The 15,527-nt window shown below is 40.6% G+C and overlaps 1 protein-coding gene across 3 annotated transcripts in view; it reads right to left on the bottom strand.

Annotated features, from left to right (window-relative positions):
* Positions 1-15,527, bottom strand: part of AGAP2 (ArfGAP with GTPase domain, ankyrin repeat and PH domain 2) — a 472,523-nt gene that overhangs the window by 125,489 nt on the left and 331,507 nt on the right. For all 3 annotated transcript variants that reach the window (XM_073576781.1, XM_073576779.1, XM_073576780.1), the window contains exon 3: positions 12,528-12,615. In XM_073576781.1, coding sequence (XP_073432882.1) covers positions 12,528-12,615 — 88 coding nt within the window. The remainder of the gene's footprint in view (positions 1-12,527; positions 12,616-15,527) is intronic.

Genomic DNA, 15,527 nt, shown 5'->3' with positions numbered 1-15,527 from the left:
CACTCAAATCACCTTTCTTCCCCATACTGATGCTCGGTTTGAACTGCAGGAGATTGTCTTGACCATGTCTACATGCCTAAATGCACTGAGTTGCCGCCATGTGATTGGCTGATTAGAAATTAAGTCTTAACACACAGTTGGACAGGTGTACCTAATAAAGTGGCCAGTGAGTGTATATAGATAGAATAAAAGCTGGCAACTCATCTGCCGCGTACAGTATAATCACAGCGTGACAGAATAGAATACATAAAATATATATACACATAGAATAGATGAATATATACATAATGTATGTCAGTGACACACATATACAGTCATATGTAAACGTTTTGGCACCCCTTTTAATGTTAACCTTTTTTCTTTATAACAATTTTGTTTTTTGCAACAGCTATTTCAGTTTTATATATCTAATAACTGATGGACTCAGTTATATTTCTGGATTCAAATGAGGTTTATTGTACTAACAGAAAATGTGCAATCTGCATTTAAACAAAATTTCACCGGTGCAAAAGTATGGGCACCCTTATCATTTTCTTGATTTGAACACTCCTAACTACTTTTTACTGACTTCCTGAAGCACTAAATTGGTTTTGTAACCTCATTGAGCTTTGAACTTCATAGCCAGGTGTATCAAATCATGAGAAAAGGTATTTAAAGTGGCCACTTGCAAGTAGTTCTCCTATTTGATTCTCCTATGAAGAGTGGCATCATGGGCTCCTCAAAACAACTCTCAAATGATCTGAAAACAAAGATTATTCAACATAGCTTTTCAGGGGAAGGATACAAAAAGTTGTCTCAGAGATTTAACCTGTCAGTTTCCACTGTGAGGAACATAGTAAGGAAATGGAAGAACACAGGTACAGTTCTTGTTAAGCCCAGAAGTGGCAGGCCAAGAAAAATATCAGAAAGGCAGAGAAGAAGAATGGTGAGAACAGTCAAGGACAATCCACAGACCACCTCCAAAGACCTGCAGCATCATCTTGCTGCAGATGGTGTCACTGTGCATCGGTCAACAATACAGCGCATGCATAACGCCTTTTTGTATGACCAAACAACTCAATCTTTGTTTCATCAGTCCACAGGACCTTCTTCCAAAATGTAACTGGCTTGTCCAAATGTGCTTTTGCATACCTCAGGCGACTCTGTTTGTGGCGTGCTTGCAGAAACGGCTTCTTTCGCATCACTCTCCGATACAGCTTCTCCTTGTGCAAAGTGCGCTGTATTGTTGACCGATGCACAGTGACACCATCTGCAGCAAGATGATGCTGCAGGTCTTTGGAGGTGGTCTGTGGATTGTCCTCGACTGTTCTCACCATTCATCTTCTCTGCCTTTCTGATATTTTTCTTGGCCTGCCACTTCTGGGCTTAACAAGAACTGTACCTGTGTTCTTCCATTTCCTTACTATGTTCCTCACAGTGGAAACTGACAGGTTAAATCTCTGAGACAACTTTTTGCATCCTTCCCCTGAAAAGCTATGTTGAATAATCTTTGTTTTCAGATCATTTGAGAGTTGTTTTGAGGAGCCCATGATGCCACTCTTCATAGGAGAATCAAATAGGAGAACTACTTGCAAGTGGCCACTTTAAATACCTTTTCTCATGATTTGATACACCTGGCTATGAAGATCAAAGCTCAATGAGGTTACAAAACCAATTTAGTGCTTCAGGAAGTCAGTAAAAAGTAGTTAGGAGTGTTCAAATCAAGAAAATGATAAGGGTGCCCATACTTTTGCACCGGTGAAATTTTGTTTAAATGCAGATTGCACATTTTCTGTTAGTACAATAAACCTCATTTGAATCCAGAAATATAACTGAGTCCATCAGTTATTAGATATATGAAACTGAAATACCTGTTGCAAAAACCAAAATTGTTATAAAGAAAAAAGGTTAACATTAATAGGGGTGCCCAAACTTTTACATATGACTGTATATATGTATTTATATTGCATATATACATAGATAGAAGAAAAGCCGGTAATTCATCTGCCGTGTACTGTAAAATCACTGCAGGAGTCGACAGGATAGAAGAGATGGATTACATACAGTAAACGCAAATAGAATAGGTAGATGTAAAGATGTCAGTAACAAATTAGCACAGTGTGTGTGCAAATTAATGTACAAGTATATAATTAATAAAAGATTATTTTTTGGAAAAAATGATGTGGGATCGCCTATAATTAATAACCAGCAAAGGCTATGCAGAGAGTTTCGGGCTTATATTAATAGCCTAGGAAGGGGCCATGGATGCTGCCCCCCCCAGCTCTCAGCCGCCCCAGAAAAGGCGCATCTCTAAGATGTGCTAATTCTGGCACTTAGCCTCACTCTTCCCACTTGCCATGTAGTGATGGCAAGTGGGGTAATAGTTGGGGGTTGATGGCAGCTTTGTATTGTCAGGTGACATCAAGCCCCAAGGTTAGTAATTGAGAGGCATCAATAAGACACCCCCATTACTAACCCCATAGTCACACTGTAAGAAAACACAGACACCCATAAAAAGTCCTTTAATTGAAAGAAAAACACAGACTCCTTTAACATTCTTAATTAAACCATACTTACCACCTCGCCCATTCCCTCGATGCCCTCGTTATCTGCAAAAGAGGTAAAAAAGCAAACAATATTCCTCACCTTTCCTCAGAGATTCTTTTAATCCATTAGTCCCATGATGGGTTCAGCTCTGCTACATCTAGATGTCAGGCTGCTTGGCGCGACAATGCTGCCTGTCATCCAGTGGAGAAACTGAGCACTGTGTGCACAGTGTCTCCCTGTGAACTGCTATTCCCTGTCTGAGGGCAATGCAAGCGTGAGAAAGTTCTCCTGCTTGCTGTGCCGTCTGACAGGTCATGCGAGTTCGCCGCCAATGAACACTTTTCTGACGTCAGCAAGAGCAGTGGGAAAATGTATCTAAAATTTCCCATGGTGCTCTCGCTGACATCACATAAGTGAAGTGAGCTCATTGGCCGTGAACTCGCAGGAACTCTCTGTCAGACAGATCATACTCACAATTTTGTAAAGGTGCCAACAATTTTGTCCAGCCCATTTTTGGGGTTTTGTGAGAAATTATGTCCAATTGCCTTTTTTTCTCTTTGTAAGTGTTGTTCCAATACACACAAAGGAAATAAATATGTGTATAACAAAACTTGTGTAATTGCAATAATTTCCAGGACAAATACTTCATTTTCTGCAACAATTTCAAGGGTGGCAATAATTTCACTCACGACTGTATACACCAATATATAACTCCTGGATGAATGCCAAGAGGACACTCTTTTGGGAACAGTCTATTGCAATGTTTTTCAAACTCCAGTCCTCACGGCCCCCAATAGATCTAATTTTCAGGATTTACTTAGTATTGCACGGTTTCTGCTGTCTTAATGATAATTCCATCACCTGTGCAATGCTGAGGAAATTTTGAAAACATGATCTGTTGGGGGGCTCTGAGTATTTATTTTGGAAACACTCGTTTATAGGGATCAGGTACCTGAGCTGTGTTGTTGTTTCTTTTTTTTAACCACAATATGGAATAGATCCCAGCAGAGAGAAGAGTGTTAGAAAAAAAACTAACTTAGATCAGTATTATTTTTTATATTTTTGTAACAAAAGTTTTATTATAAAAAAGGCAACAGATCTTACCAATTTACATAGAATTTTAAAATATGACACATTTTGTCATTTATTTAGATAAAAAAGTTTTTTGTTAAGTCTATAAAAAGCTTCTCTCCATAATATAAGAATAATATATGTGTAATATAAGGTCCCAGATGACCCTTGTAAGTTTACTGTTCTCTCAGAGCCCGGTTAACCCAAATGAGCATATGGATTTATGAACTGGTCAATATTGTCTTTTATTTCCAAACTGGATGGAGGCCCGATGCTATTGCATCAGGAGGGCGGTAATGTCATGATGGGGGTAGGCTTTGCAGCGTTGAGAATCTCTCCCACCCATGTGCTCACTCACCTATCCACTCTCTCTTTCCCCATGTGCTGACTTCTCCAGTCTGTGCTCTCTTCTTTGACTTGTGTACCCCATGTGCTATCCCCCTTGTCTGCCTTCTCTCTCCTTCCTGTGCTGTGTTCTCCCCTCATGTTCTGTCCCGATTGAGCTGTCAACCCCATGTGCTTTTCAAAGGGGTTTTCCCACAAACGAAAGTTCATTTTAAAAACTGTCTGTGTCTGACCGTGTACAGAACACACCATAGCTCCTGGGCAGGGGAGGAAGCAAAAGACAATACTGACATTACAGCAGTAGATCGCAGAGGATACATTTTGTGAGGTAAAATATTGTTTAAAAACAGTCATTGAAATATTTTACCTCACAAAATGAATCCTCTGTGATCCCCTGCTGTAATGTCAGTATTGTCTTTTGCTTCCTACCCTGCCCAGGAGATGTGGTATGCACCGTACGGTCAGACACAGACAATTTTTAAAATGAACTTTCGTTCATGGGTAAACCCTTTTAATGTGACCGGCTTCCTCTGCATGTAGACACGCTGTGCATCTGCTGCCAGGATCAGCCGAATGATTCACTGCGCCTGCGCGGAATTCGTGCAGGCACAGTTAATCAGATCGCCGCCATCTTTGTGCAGTCAGATAGCGGCGGTCACATTAAAACTGTGCATATGCTCCTCCTGTACAAAGATGGCGGCAGTCGGTGAATCATTCGGCTGATCTCGGCGACGGCGTGTTCACGACGGTCTTTCACTGGTGGTACTGTGCAAGATGCTGCATACGGCGTATACAGTGTGTGTGTGTGAGGTGCGTATGGCATATACAGTGTGTGTTTGTGTGTATGTGTGTTGCGTACGGCGTATACAGTGTGGGTGTGTGTGGTGCGACGGTGTTCCGCTGGTGATACCGTTCAAGAGGCTGGTACCAACAGCAGTTTCCATATTGAGACACGCATCACTTGGGTCTCCCAATTTGGTGGTCGGTGAACTTCCGCCACTTGGAATTCTGGGATCCGGATACATCTGGACGGAACAGGATGTGAAGACATTACAAGGTAAGTATATAATAGATGTAATACATGTGGCTCGGCATGTTTGTTCATAGCTAAATGAGTCATACAGCATGATGGAGGGACACCATCGCTCCAAGAGCAATGTGAGGATATACAATTAATGCTGTCAAGTAGCTGCTTGTCATAATTATCCTGTAATTAGACTAGAGCGAGAAGTCATTGTGACAATGGAATGAAAGGACTGACAGCTTAATAGTCAAGGACTGAGATGGTGTCTTCCCACCATGACCCAATGTCCCATAGGCAATTCATTAAGTAGAATCTTAATTATAATTATTATTAGCACTTTTTTCCTCCAAGGGATGAACATTTCAAAGTTTTAAAAGGTTTATTTTCAAGGACAATAAAGTTCTTAGAAGGTGTCATATATTGTAGCTGTCCCATACTGTATGTGTACAATAAGTAGATATGAATGTAGCAGTAATATCCCATATTGGATCTGAATATAATGAGTTTTAACCAAAGTGGAATTTATCTAAAAACAACCTCATGAATTTAAATTTCTGGTGTGCTGTTAATGGGAACATCCTTTTGTCTAGAATAGGACTGATACATCCTAATTTGCAAATACATGATGGTGGCCAAAATGCAACCACTTACACTGTACCACTAATTTTGCTCAGTAGATTCATTTTTTGTTCTCCTGTTGTCATCCATTCAATTTTATTTAGGGTTTTTAAGTTATTTTAGAGTGCACATTCATACAGAACAGATGTGGAGCAACTGACGGCAACTTCAGCATTTCTATTAAAAATATTGATGTACCATTAAGTAGCAGTCGAGAGAATTTTTTTAAATCATTCTGTCGTTGGTCCTCCAATATATATAACTCACCTAGTATTCCTTATGTAGCTATCTAAAAAAAATAATGGCACTCTTCTCTTCGCATAATATTATGGTGACGACCCTCCTCTTAGAAATTACATGGCTTCATATTGTCCAAAGCAGTGGCCACCGTTTCTGTTACCAGCAGAACTTACTGTTAGTGGAAATTGCATGGACTGTACAACTGAAGTTCTCCATGAGGACACAAAACATCTATCAGTTAATGATGATGGTTACACAGCTCCTGTCACACAAGTATAATGAAGAGTATCCTAGTTTTGGATCCCTGACTGTATACCTATAACGTATCCTATTATTTAGAAGAATATAAAGAGAAGACGAATCAGACTGTTATCACAGGAGGCAAAGATGATCCTGGCTCATATGTTGCTGTGCAGGTGCCTTACGGGATTAATAGCTGAAAATAGTTGGAAAACATCGAAGGGGAACTTTGTCAATTAAGATGGAAGTTGAAGACAAGCAAAAAATGAGGCTGAACTGCATGGCTGCAAGTACACCATGTGCAGAAATGTAGAGTGTGATAAGACAATTATGTCGGGGTTCAGGGATGCCAAAAATAAATTCTTTAGAGGAATAAGTGGATTTTTGTGCGCTGTGCCCAAAAGATGAAGTTCCAGATGGTTATTAAAGTTGACAGTGGTTTATTCTACACGTTTCAAAGTTTTTTGTAACCCCTTCATCAGGTGGTATTTCCTGATGAAGGGGTTGTAAAAAACCTTGAAACGCGTTGAATAAACCACTGTCAACTTTAATAACTGTCTGGAGCTTCATCTTTTGGGCAGCGTGGACCAAAATCCATTTATTCCACTACAGAGTTCTGTCTCATATAGTCGATGACTGGCAACCCTTATCTATACATGCGTTCAACACCGAATAACAAGTGAGCAGTTTTTTGGCTAAATGCTTATTGTATATGTGGGATAAGATCCTATTTTGCGCTTGAGTCTCCCTTTTCTTCACAATACTAAAAATAAATTCTTGACTGTTTCTTTAAAGGGAATCTATTAGCAAACAAAATGGTATATACTTGCAGCCATAGTGGTAATATGAAGCAGTCTAATTAGAAATGTGGCTGTTGTTATTAATCTCTACTGAACTAAAAAACATATACAACACAACAAGGAGTTATGTAGAACTTGGTAATCTGAAGGAAAATACCATTTATAAGCATGTACATCAGTCAAATTAGAAGTAGAGGCTACAGGGAGAAAATTAAGTTTTTTCTCTCCCTGCAGGCACTCACTTGTAGTCATTGAGGTGACACCAGAGCATTGAACAGTCAGAGCTCACTACACAGTAAGTGCAGGATGTCAGTCAAGGAAAAGTGAACTCACTGTTCAGAGCCCTGACACCACTTCAATGACTGGAAGTTAGCTGTGGCAGGGAGAATATAACTACATTTTCACCCTTTAGCCACTTTTTCAATTAGATTTCTGCACATGTTAAAAATGGTATTTTATTTTATTTGATTCTTGCACGGATACAGTTATAACCTATGGCGCTCTTCACATGTCCGTGGATTTTTCATAGACTGTGTGTCCATGCAAAGTTCAAGGAGGCATGTCCATTATTCTCCAATATCATAGATGAAAAGGGCCAATACAAGTCTATGGGTCCGTCAAAAGCACGCACAGAACATGGATAGCATCAGTGTTCAGTCCGTGTACTGTAAGCATTTAAGTTTGAAAAAATGGGAGAATTTTACAATTTATTTATTGATTTATCCATCCATGAAAAACACTAAAGACACACTGATGGTAAAAATGGACAATGATGAAACATTGATCCAAAACGCTCATGACACCAGTACCGTTTTTCACGATCATGTTTGAATAAAATTGAGGTCTTAACTCTAATAAAGCCTGAGAGCAATGAAATTAACAAAGAGGTTAACAACAAAGAAAGCTTACCTAGCCTCTGCTACATTCTTAAATCTCCATATGTCAGTCCAACAATACTAGAAAATAACACTGCTTAGCACAGCCGGTGGTGCCTCAAGTAGGTTCCCAAACCCTTACTAGTAGTATAGAAAACTCACGGACTAGCAGTGGACACCGCGTCCACTCAGACTCTGATATGCCAATAGCTATAACCTGGCTAGCAACGCTACCTTCATACCATTAATACTGATCAACACTTTGATATACGTGTCCAACTACACAACCCACTACTTTTAGTAGACTGATGAAGGTCTTGAAAGACTGAAACATTTGTTGTGACTACTGTATGTATTTCACATTAACTCCTTTCACCGCATCTACTAGAGTGTGCCAAGTTTTCTATACCAGTCCAATAATACTGACCACTGTTTCAAGACAAAAAAAACAGTGTTCTCTAGTATGCCTGAAAGTGGTTATTTAAGCAGAAAAAAAAAGAAAATAATGAAAGGTGAAGACTTTAAATATCTATCATTTATTTTAAGTCAATGACATAGCTTTTCAAAATGGTGCCGGTATTCTATGCATTCACCTGTACATTCTTAAAGGAGTCAAATGTCCTAAATCAAGCCTGCAAAGGATCATCAATATACAGTATATTACAAGAAAGCAACCGCACATATACAGAGTGTTCCTTCCTACTTTCTATTTAGATGGACATTAGGATGCACGTGTATCAATTATGGGTCAGTCTACATTTTGTGCCATTAATTTTGATCTTGAGAAACATAATCATCTAATGTTCCATAACATTTGTTAAATTTGTTGCATTTGTCATTTACATTTTAGGTCAGTCTGCTAATGTCATGTAGATTTCACTTTTTTAAAATATGGAATTTCATAAGTCAGTCTAAAATTGAAGTTTATCCATAGCCACCCATGGCTAGAAATAAAAAACAACTGAAAGTTTCACAAACATTTTTATGTGTAATTTTATGGAAGCCTTGACCAGCGTTTGCCATTTTCCTTCTTCAAATGAATGTATCGGTCAGAAAAGTCCTGGGCTTCAGTTCTGGATTCATCAAAGCAACTGCCAGAATCTGGTGTAAATTGCTTTGAAAAGTCACAAAAATTTGGTCACAACTCAGTATAGCATCAAAATTTTGCGGCTTTGGCATTTTCACACCAGTGTCTCCCAAGTCCTCCAAATTGGGTTGAGCTGGGGTGGGACAAGGGCGCAGTGGGGGATGTAATGCCAAAGCTTGTCTAATTCATGAGGAGCTATGGTGTTGCATATGCCAGAAATCTTAGGACAGTCAACTACTGTAGTGAGATTTTTGGCATAGCATACAGAGTCACACGCCACTCGTCAGCACCTTTTCATGAATCAGGAGAATCTTACTCCACCATGCCCCCTCATCAAGACTGGCGAAAAAATCATTTTTCTTGATGAATCAGGCCCGAATATTTAAATCACATGTTCACATTTTTGGCTAGGTTTTTTCTAATTTTTCAATTCATTTATCAATATATAAGAAAAAATGAATTCCTGCAGTTTTCACATTGGTAACTGAGCCTCATAATAGGCGGGTATTTCCTATTCTGTATAGATCAATTTTCAGCAGAAGGATCACACCACTCATACCAATATGCCCAAAAGTCTTCCTCCTAGAAGGCAATGAGCTATTTCCAGAAACCAGTTTTCTATGCAAATATGGTTGCTGTAAATCATTCTTTGAACCAGGTTAGGTAAGAATACCGCTTCCATAACCATGTACAGAAAATAAAATAAAAAATCTACAATTAGAAAAAAAAAAAAAAAGAAGGGCACAATAAACTATGCATTTGTTTTCAGTTAGTGAAAAATAAACTTGGTGAACAAAAGCATCAAAAAAACAGCAACACCCCTGCTCATACAGGTGGACCTATTTGTTGAGTAAATGGTCATGTAAATAAAGCTTAACAAATGTTCTTCTACACTTTCTCACCACTTGCCTACTGTCATTTTGTAGGCCATGTTCCCTATGGATTCCTCTCCTAGTAGTCTGCCATGGTCAGAACGAGACCACTGCAGTCAATCAATGGCTGCAGCATTTGGCTGCAGAGATCAAGTGTCAATCAAGGCAGAAGAGATGGAGACCAGCAGGGGACACAGCCAGCAGGATGCAGGAGCAGCAGGGGATAGTTATATGAGCATTTGGTCAATTTTTTTTAGCACATTGGAGTTAAATATCAAGTTAAAGAGAAAGGCGGAAAACCCCTTTAATGAGGAGTAAATAGAATGCAATAAACATGTAAAACTCCTATCTATTCCCGAGAAAAGGTATAGAATTTCTCCTGCTGGGAGCCTACGCAGAGGTGATTAATTTACTTTTTTGAATTCCTTCCTTTCTAACCTTTTGAGTAAGAGATGTTCTTTTATGGCTTTGCAAAAAGCAATTTTTTTTTCATGCTGACAAAACATAAAGCTTTTTGCTACTTTAAGCCACAGCACACAAAGAACCCAGCAGTGAGTGTGTGTGGGTGGCTTATAGAGGAACTGGGAAAAGATTGAACTAGATAGTATAAGTTAATGCTCATCTAAAAAGCTGATGCACCTGGCATAGCTCGGAACGTATAGCATATTTTGTCATGTTAACACCTTGACACTAGCTCCATGTGCCCTGGGGTATGCAGTATATCTAAGGAGGATCATGACATGCCTCTGCAGGGTACTCATACTGTGCTCATGCTGCGCTTTCACTAATCAGCCCAGTATATGACCATTGATTTCGGACTGCCTTGTTCTATAAAATAATAATCAACAAAATTGATTTTTGAACAAAATGGTGGACAAATACATAATGTATCACTACCTTTTTAGAAAACATTTTTATTATGTAGGTCATCGGCTGGGATATGTTGTGGCACACTTAATCCCATGGACCTGTAACATGCACTAGTGCAGTTAGAACTTTGTATGCCGCCATATGGTACCACCATAGTCTAACATATTGTAGGGATACTCTCCAGTTGAAGAAATGCCTGTAAAATAGAGGAGCATCATAATCTGGTATCTGATGGAGTATGTGATATGGAATCCAGCAGAAAATAACTCCTGCATGCTTCTGTATTAAAGAAGCACTCTTCCTCCCAACAACATTTTTATCCTCTTAATATATTGCAGTCATCTTATTATACAGCACTGTGTACTTACAATTGCTCATTTTGCCCCTTTACCCAGGTAATTAAGCCATTTTCCATTAGGTCTATGCAGTGGCGTAGCGTGGGGGGGGCGGGGGGGCGGTCCACCCCAGGCGGCACGTGTGTGGGGGCGGCGTGCAGGGCCGCCATCAGGGCATTACTAGCCTTACTCATGTAAGGGGCCCCGGGAGCTGGAGGGGCCCGCTGCCAGAATTTTCATAAACCGGAGCGCTATCTGTGTGTGGAGGGAGGAGTCACTGTGACAGACAGGTGGGAGAGGCAGCCAGTGCTGAGCAACAGGAGGGCGGGACGTTCCAGCATCCAATCCTGGCTGAGCGCAGGCTTAGTGCACTGGTGCAGCCAGGTACAGTATTCTCTCTCCCCTGCTGTCAGACAGTCAGTCACAGTCAGGAGTGAGTCACTGGGCAGCAGGAGCAGAGCAGCCCCCGGTGAGTGTCTGAGCCTGTACTGGTAAAGTGTATGAACGGTGTGATGATAGGCTCCAGTCCCTGCAGCAGACGCCCCGTCAGTGAGCCGGCTGTGTGCTCAGTGACAGTGTCAACCATACTATCAGCACAGCAGCCACTCACCTAGGACGCTGAGATGTCCTGAGTCGTTGACCCCTGTTTATACCAGCTATAGATCATGAAAAGAGAAGAGCTGAGTGCCCCCTTCACCTCCTGCAGAGAAGCATAAGACCGCTGAGCCCAACCTGCCCTCTGACAGGACACAGCCACCCCCTCTCAAGATTCCCTGCATTTACTCTCCAAACTTGTCTAAAAAATCTTCAGTCTTCAGAATGGAGCTGTGGTGTCCCTGTCAGGGGGCAGAGGGGGCACAGCAGCCTTCTCCTTCTCTGGGGGGGCAGGGGGCCAGCCACTATGCGATGCTATTAATGGTGCAGAACTCTGTGATGTCACTATGCGATGCCATTAATGGGACAGCACTCTGTGATGTCACTTATGTCACTATGCCATGTCATTAATGGGGCAGCACTCTGTGATGTCACTATGCGATGCTACAAATGGTGCATTACTGTGATAATTAGCAGACTAAAAATTAGATCTTTGAGTGTAGTGTGGGCTCTTCGGATGCTTCCGGATTATCAACGACCAAAGGGGCGGCAAATTTTTCGACCGCCCCGGGCGCCACAAACAGTTGCTACGCCACTGGGTCTATGACATCACATGATTGACAACTGACTAGCTGAATCCTTCCAAGCTCCATGAAGAAAACAGGAGATCAATTTTCCTTGCATGAGTCATCACTGCAAAAGTCCCTGGCAGGAAGAGGAAGGAGCTTCTGGGTCAGGAGGTGAAGAGGAGGATGACTCATACTGGGGAAACAGTCTTCCTGTTTCTACAAATAGCAGAAATAGCTGGGTAGAAAGGCAAAATGAGCAATTGTAAGTACACAATGCCATATAATATGATGATTGAACCATATGAAGACAATAAAAATGTTGATGGGAGGAGTGCTTCCTTAACTAGGAGCCATACAAAGACACAGAGACAGCAAAGAGGTCCATATTATTACTCACTACGATACACCCAACAGTGGCAACAGTGGCTATTATGTATGTACATAGAGTAAATACAACTTACTTTCTGGTGCTTCTATTGCCAGATAGGATCCAGTAACAAATCGGTGAACAAGAGAAGATTTTCCACTTTTAATGTTACCAACCACACCCTATAAAGCGAGAAAAATGTGTTACTAAAAGAAATATTTAGCACTAATCTGGACAATTTCTGTTGCATATTTTGGTTTAAATTTTTGACTCATCTTTAAGAGTATAGGAGACACGTGTACTTAGCAAAGACCCTAACACAATAATAGAGATATAATATGGAATTACCTGGGGATCTTTTACTGGGATCTGTTACAAAATATCATACATGAGCATTTGTGGAGCCATATACAGTAAATTGTGGCTGGTTGATCTTCTCAAAAGGAAGTTGTAGGAGATAATGGTCTCTTCAGTCAGGTGTTAGCCAAGGAATACCTCGAAAATGTACTATATTAAAGTCCTAATTGAGCGTTACTTCATAACCATTTGTCATCTTTACATAGAAATCAGAGATCACGTAACTGCTGATAATGATATCAGTATCAGTGTTTTGCACGCGTGTGTCTTTACTCTTCATGCATCATATCTCCAAGTGTGTTGAGTTTCAAATCTAGTAGTAACCCTATGCAACTCTAGACTTGTCCTCTTTAAAAGGGAGTTGCCAGTGCTGTTGAGTTCTGCTCTGTGTCTTTCAAATATTGTTTATGTGAATTTACATCTTAAAGGGAATGTTCAAACCAAGCACAGTCATTTGGTTCACCAGTGGCATAGCCAAGCAGTTTACTGCAACTTATATTCCATCTATCACCAGCCTCCTATGGCTCCTATAAAGCTAGAGCTCTCAGTCAAAGAAGAGGGGTGGACGTGGATGGAAATCAGGTGCACTAGTCTGCCAGCAAGTCACGGATTCACCAAGCACCTTGATTGGCTTGAACAGTCATGTTGTGAAGACTGTCTCCCTTTAAACTTTGCAGTATGTGGTCAGCAAGAGTCTGCTGTGAAGTAAGAGCCCAATGATGTTCACACTATGCAGGCTCTCTTGTTCCTCCCTCTTCCCCTATTGATTGACAGATTTCTGCCTCATAAGAGTGAAAAAACTCTAAATCAACGGATGGAGATGGTGGGAGCCTGCATATTGTGATTATTACTGAACTCTTACTGCTCAGCAGACTCTTTGTAATGAGGGACAAAAGCATTTAGTTTTTTGGGTTTCTTGGTATTTTTTAGACGTTGGAAAATGAGATTAAATACAGATCCAACACGAATCTCAGGGGAAAAGATAATCGTTATATGACAAAGTTTACCTAATTCAATATGGATGAAAATACCACTGTTACTTCATGAAGCAATGTAGTCGATTTTTCATATAGCTGTGTGAATTAGCCCCAGATGACAGACAGCTGATCTGCCAGGTTCCTTTGATTGGTTAATAAACCCTGACTTTGACGATCTTTTATAAAGTAATTATCCAGACTTGTCCTCCTTGTGCAGACATTATTAGCCTCATCACTATTAATAGATGATATTGTTTTTAGATGCACAGCATTAAAGTTTCAAGACTTCATGTCTCCACACTATTTTTATTCATTATATCAAGTAGGATTACTGGTTTTGATCAAGCTGCAAAATATAACAATTTCTAAGGATCTATGTAAGTATGATGACAAATAATTGCTGTAATATAACCTAGACAAGATTGGGAGAATTTGTATATTGTATACAGTATACAAGAATTATAAATCTAATTATTTAATCTGTGGTATATTGTAATGTACGTTCCTGTATGGCTGGTATTATAGAGGAAATCCATAGGTTTACCAGACAGGGAGAGTAACCCCACATTTGACTTCATGCACTTAAAGGGAATCTGTCACTCCATTTTTGCCCCATAAGCTGGGGCCACCGCCATCAGGGGCTTATCTACAGCATTCTGTAATGTTGTAGATAAGCCCCCGATGAAACCTGAATGATAAGAAAAACACATTAGATTATACACACCGGGGTGCGGGTCGGGTGCGGTGGGTGTCGCCATCCGGTCCGGGTCCTCCCATCTTCATACGATGATGTCCTCCTCCATGCTTCTCCCTCGGCTCCTGCGCAGGCATACTTTATCTGCACTGTTGAGGGCAGACTAAAGTACTGCAGTGCGCAAGCGTCAGGAAAGGTCAGAGAGGTCCGACGCCTGCGCACTGCAGTACTCTGCTCTGCACTCAACAGGGCAGATAAAGTATGCATTCGTAGGAGCCAAGGGAGAAGCAAGGAGGAGGACATCATCGTTAGAAGATGGGAGGCGCCGGACCGGACCGCGACACCCATCGGACCGGACCAAACTCCGGGGTGAGTATAATCTAACTCTTTTTTCTAATCTTTCAGGTTACATCGGGGGCTTATCTACAGCATTACAGAATGCTGTAGATAAGCCCCTGATGGCAGTGGCCACAGCTAATAGGGCTAAAATGGGGTGACAGATCCCCTTTAACAAAACATATCAGAACTTCATAAACTGTGACCACACAAGCTAAAACATAGCATATATTGAATATTCTTCTTATAGGGGTTTTCTGGGAATAGAAAAAAACTTAAAGGAAATTTCATTATTATAGCTAAATTCTTAAATATCTTTAATGACAAAATCACCCTTTTTTCTCATAAGCTAATCACTAAATCAAAATGGCTGCTGTCTTGTTAAACTGACAGAAACATATGCTAGAATGTAAATAGGACAGGAATTGTGCAATAAGCTCGACTGCAGTCACCTGGAAATAGCACAAAATTATGTGCTGTGAAGCTATCTCACCATAGCTGCTCAGCATTCATAAAGACAGGGTTGACAGCAGTGTGAGCAGCCTCTTCTAACAGCACTGGGATCTCCAGTATTAGATCAGAGAGAAGTTTGGCAGAAGTTTGAGTGGCCTCTTCTTACCTCAGCACTCAGATATCTCTAGTATTAGATGAAAAAGACAGGGAGAACAGCAATGTGAGCAGCCTCTTCTTACCTCAACACCCCTTCTATATCCAGTGTTAGATCAGATAG

Source organism: Dendrobates tinctorius, unplaced genomic scaffold (genome assembly GCF_039654945.1).
Source record: "Dendrobates tinctorius isolate UK_male_01 unplaced genomic scaffold, ASM3965494v1 ptg000051l, whole genome shotgun sequence".
Lineage (NCBI taxonomy): Eukaryota > Metazoa > Chordata > Amphibia > Anura > Dendrobatidae > Dendrobates > Dendrobates tinctorius.
Note: the sequence above shows the minus strand (reverse complement) of the source record. Positions and strands in the feature narration are given on the sequence as shown.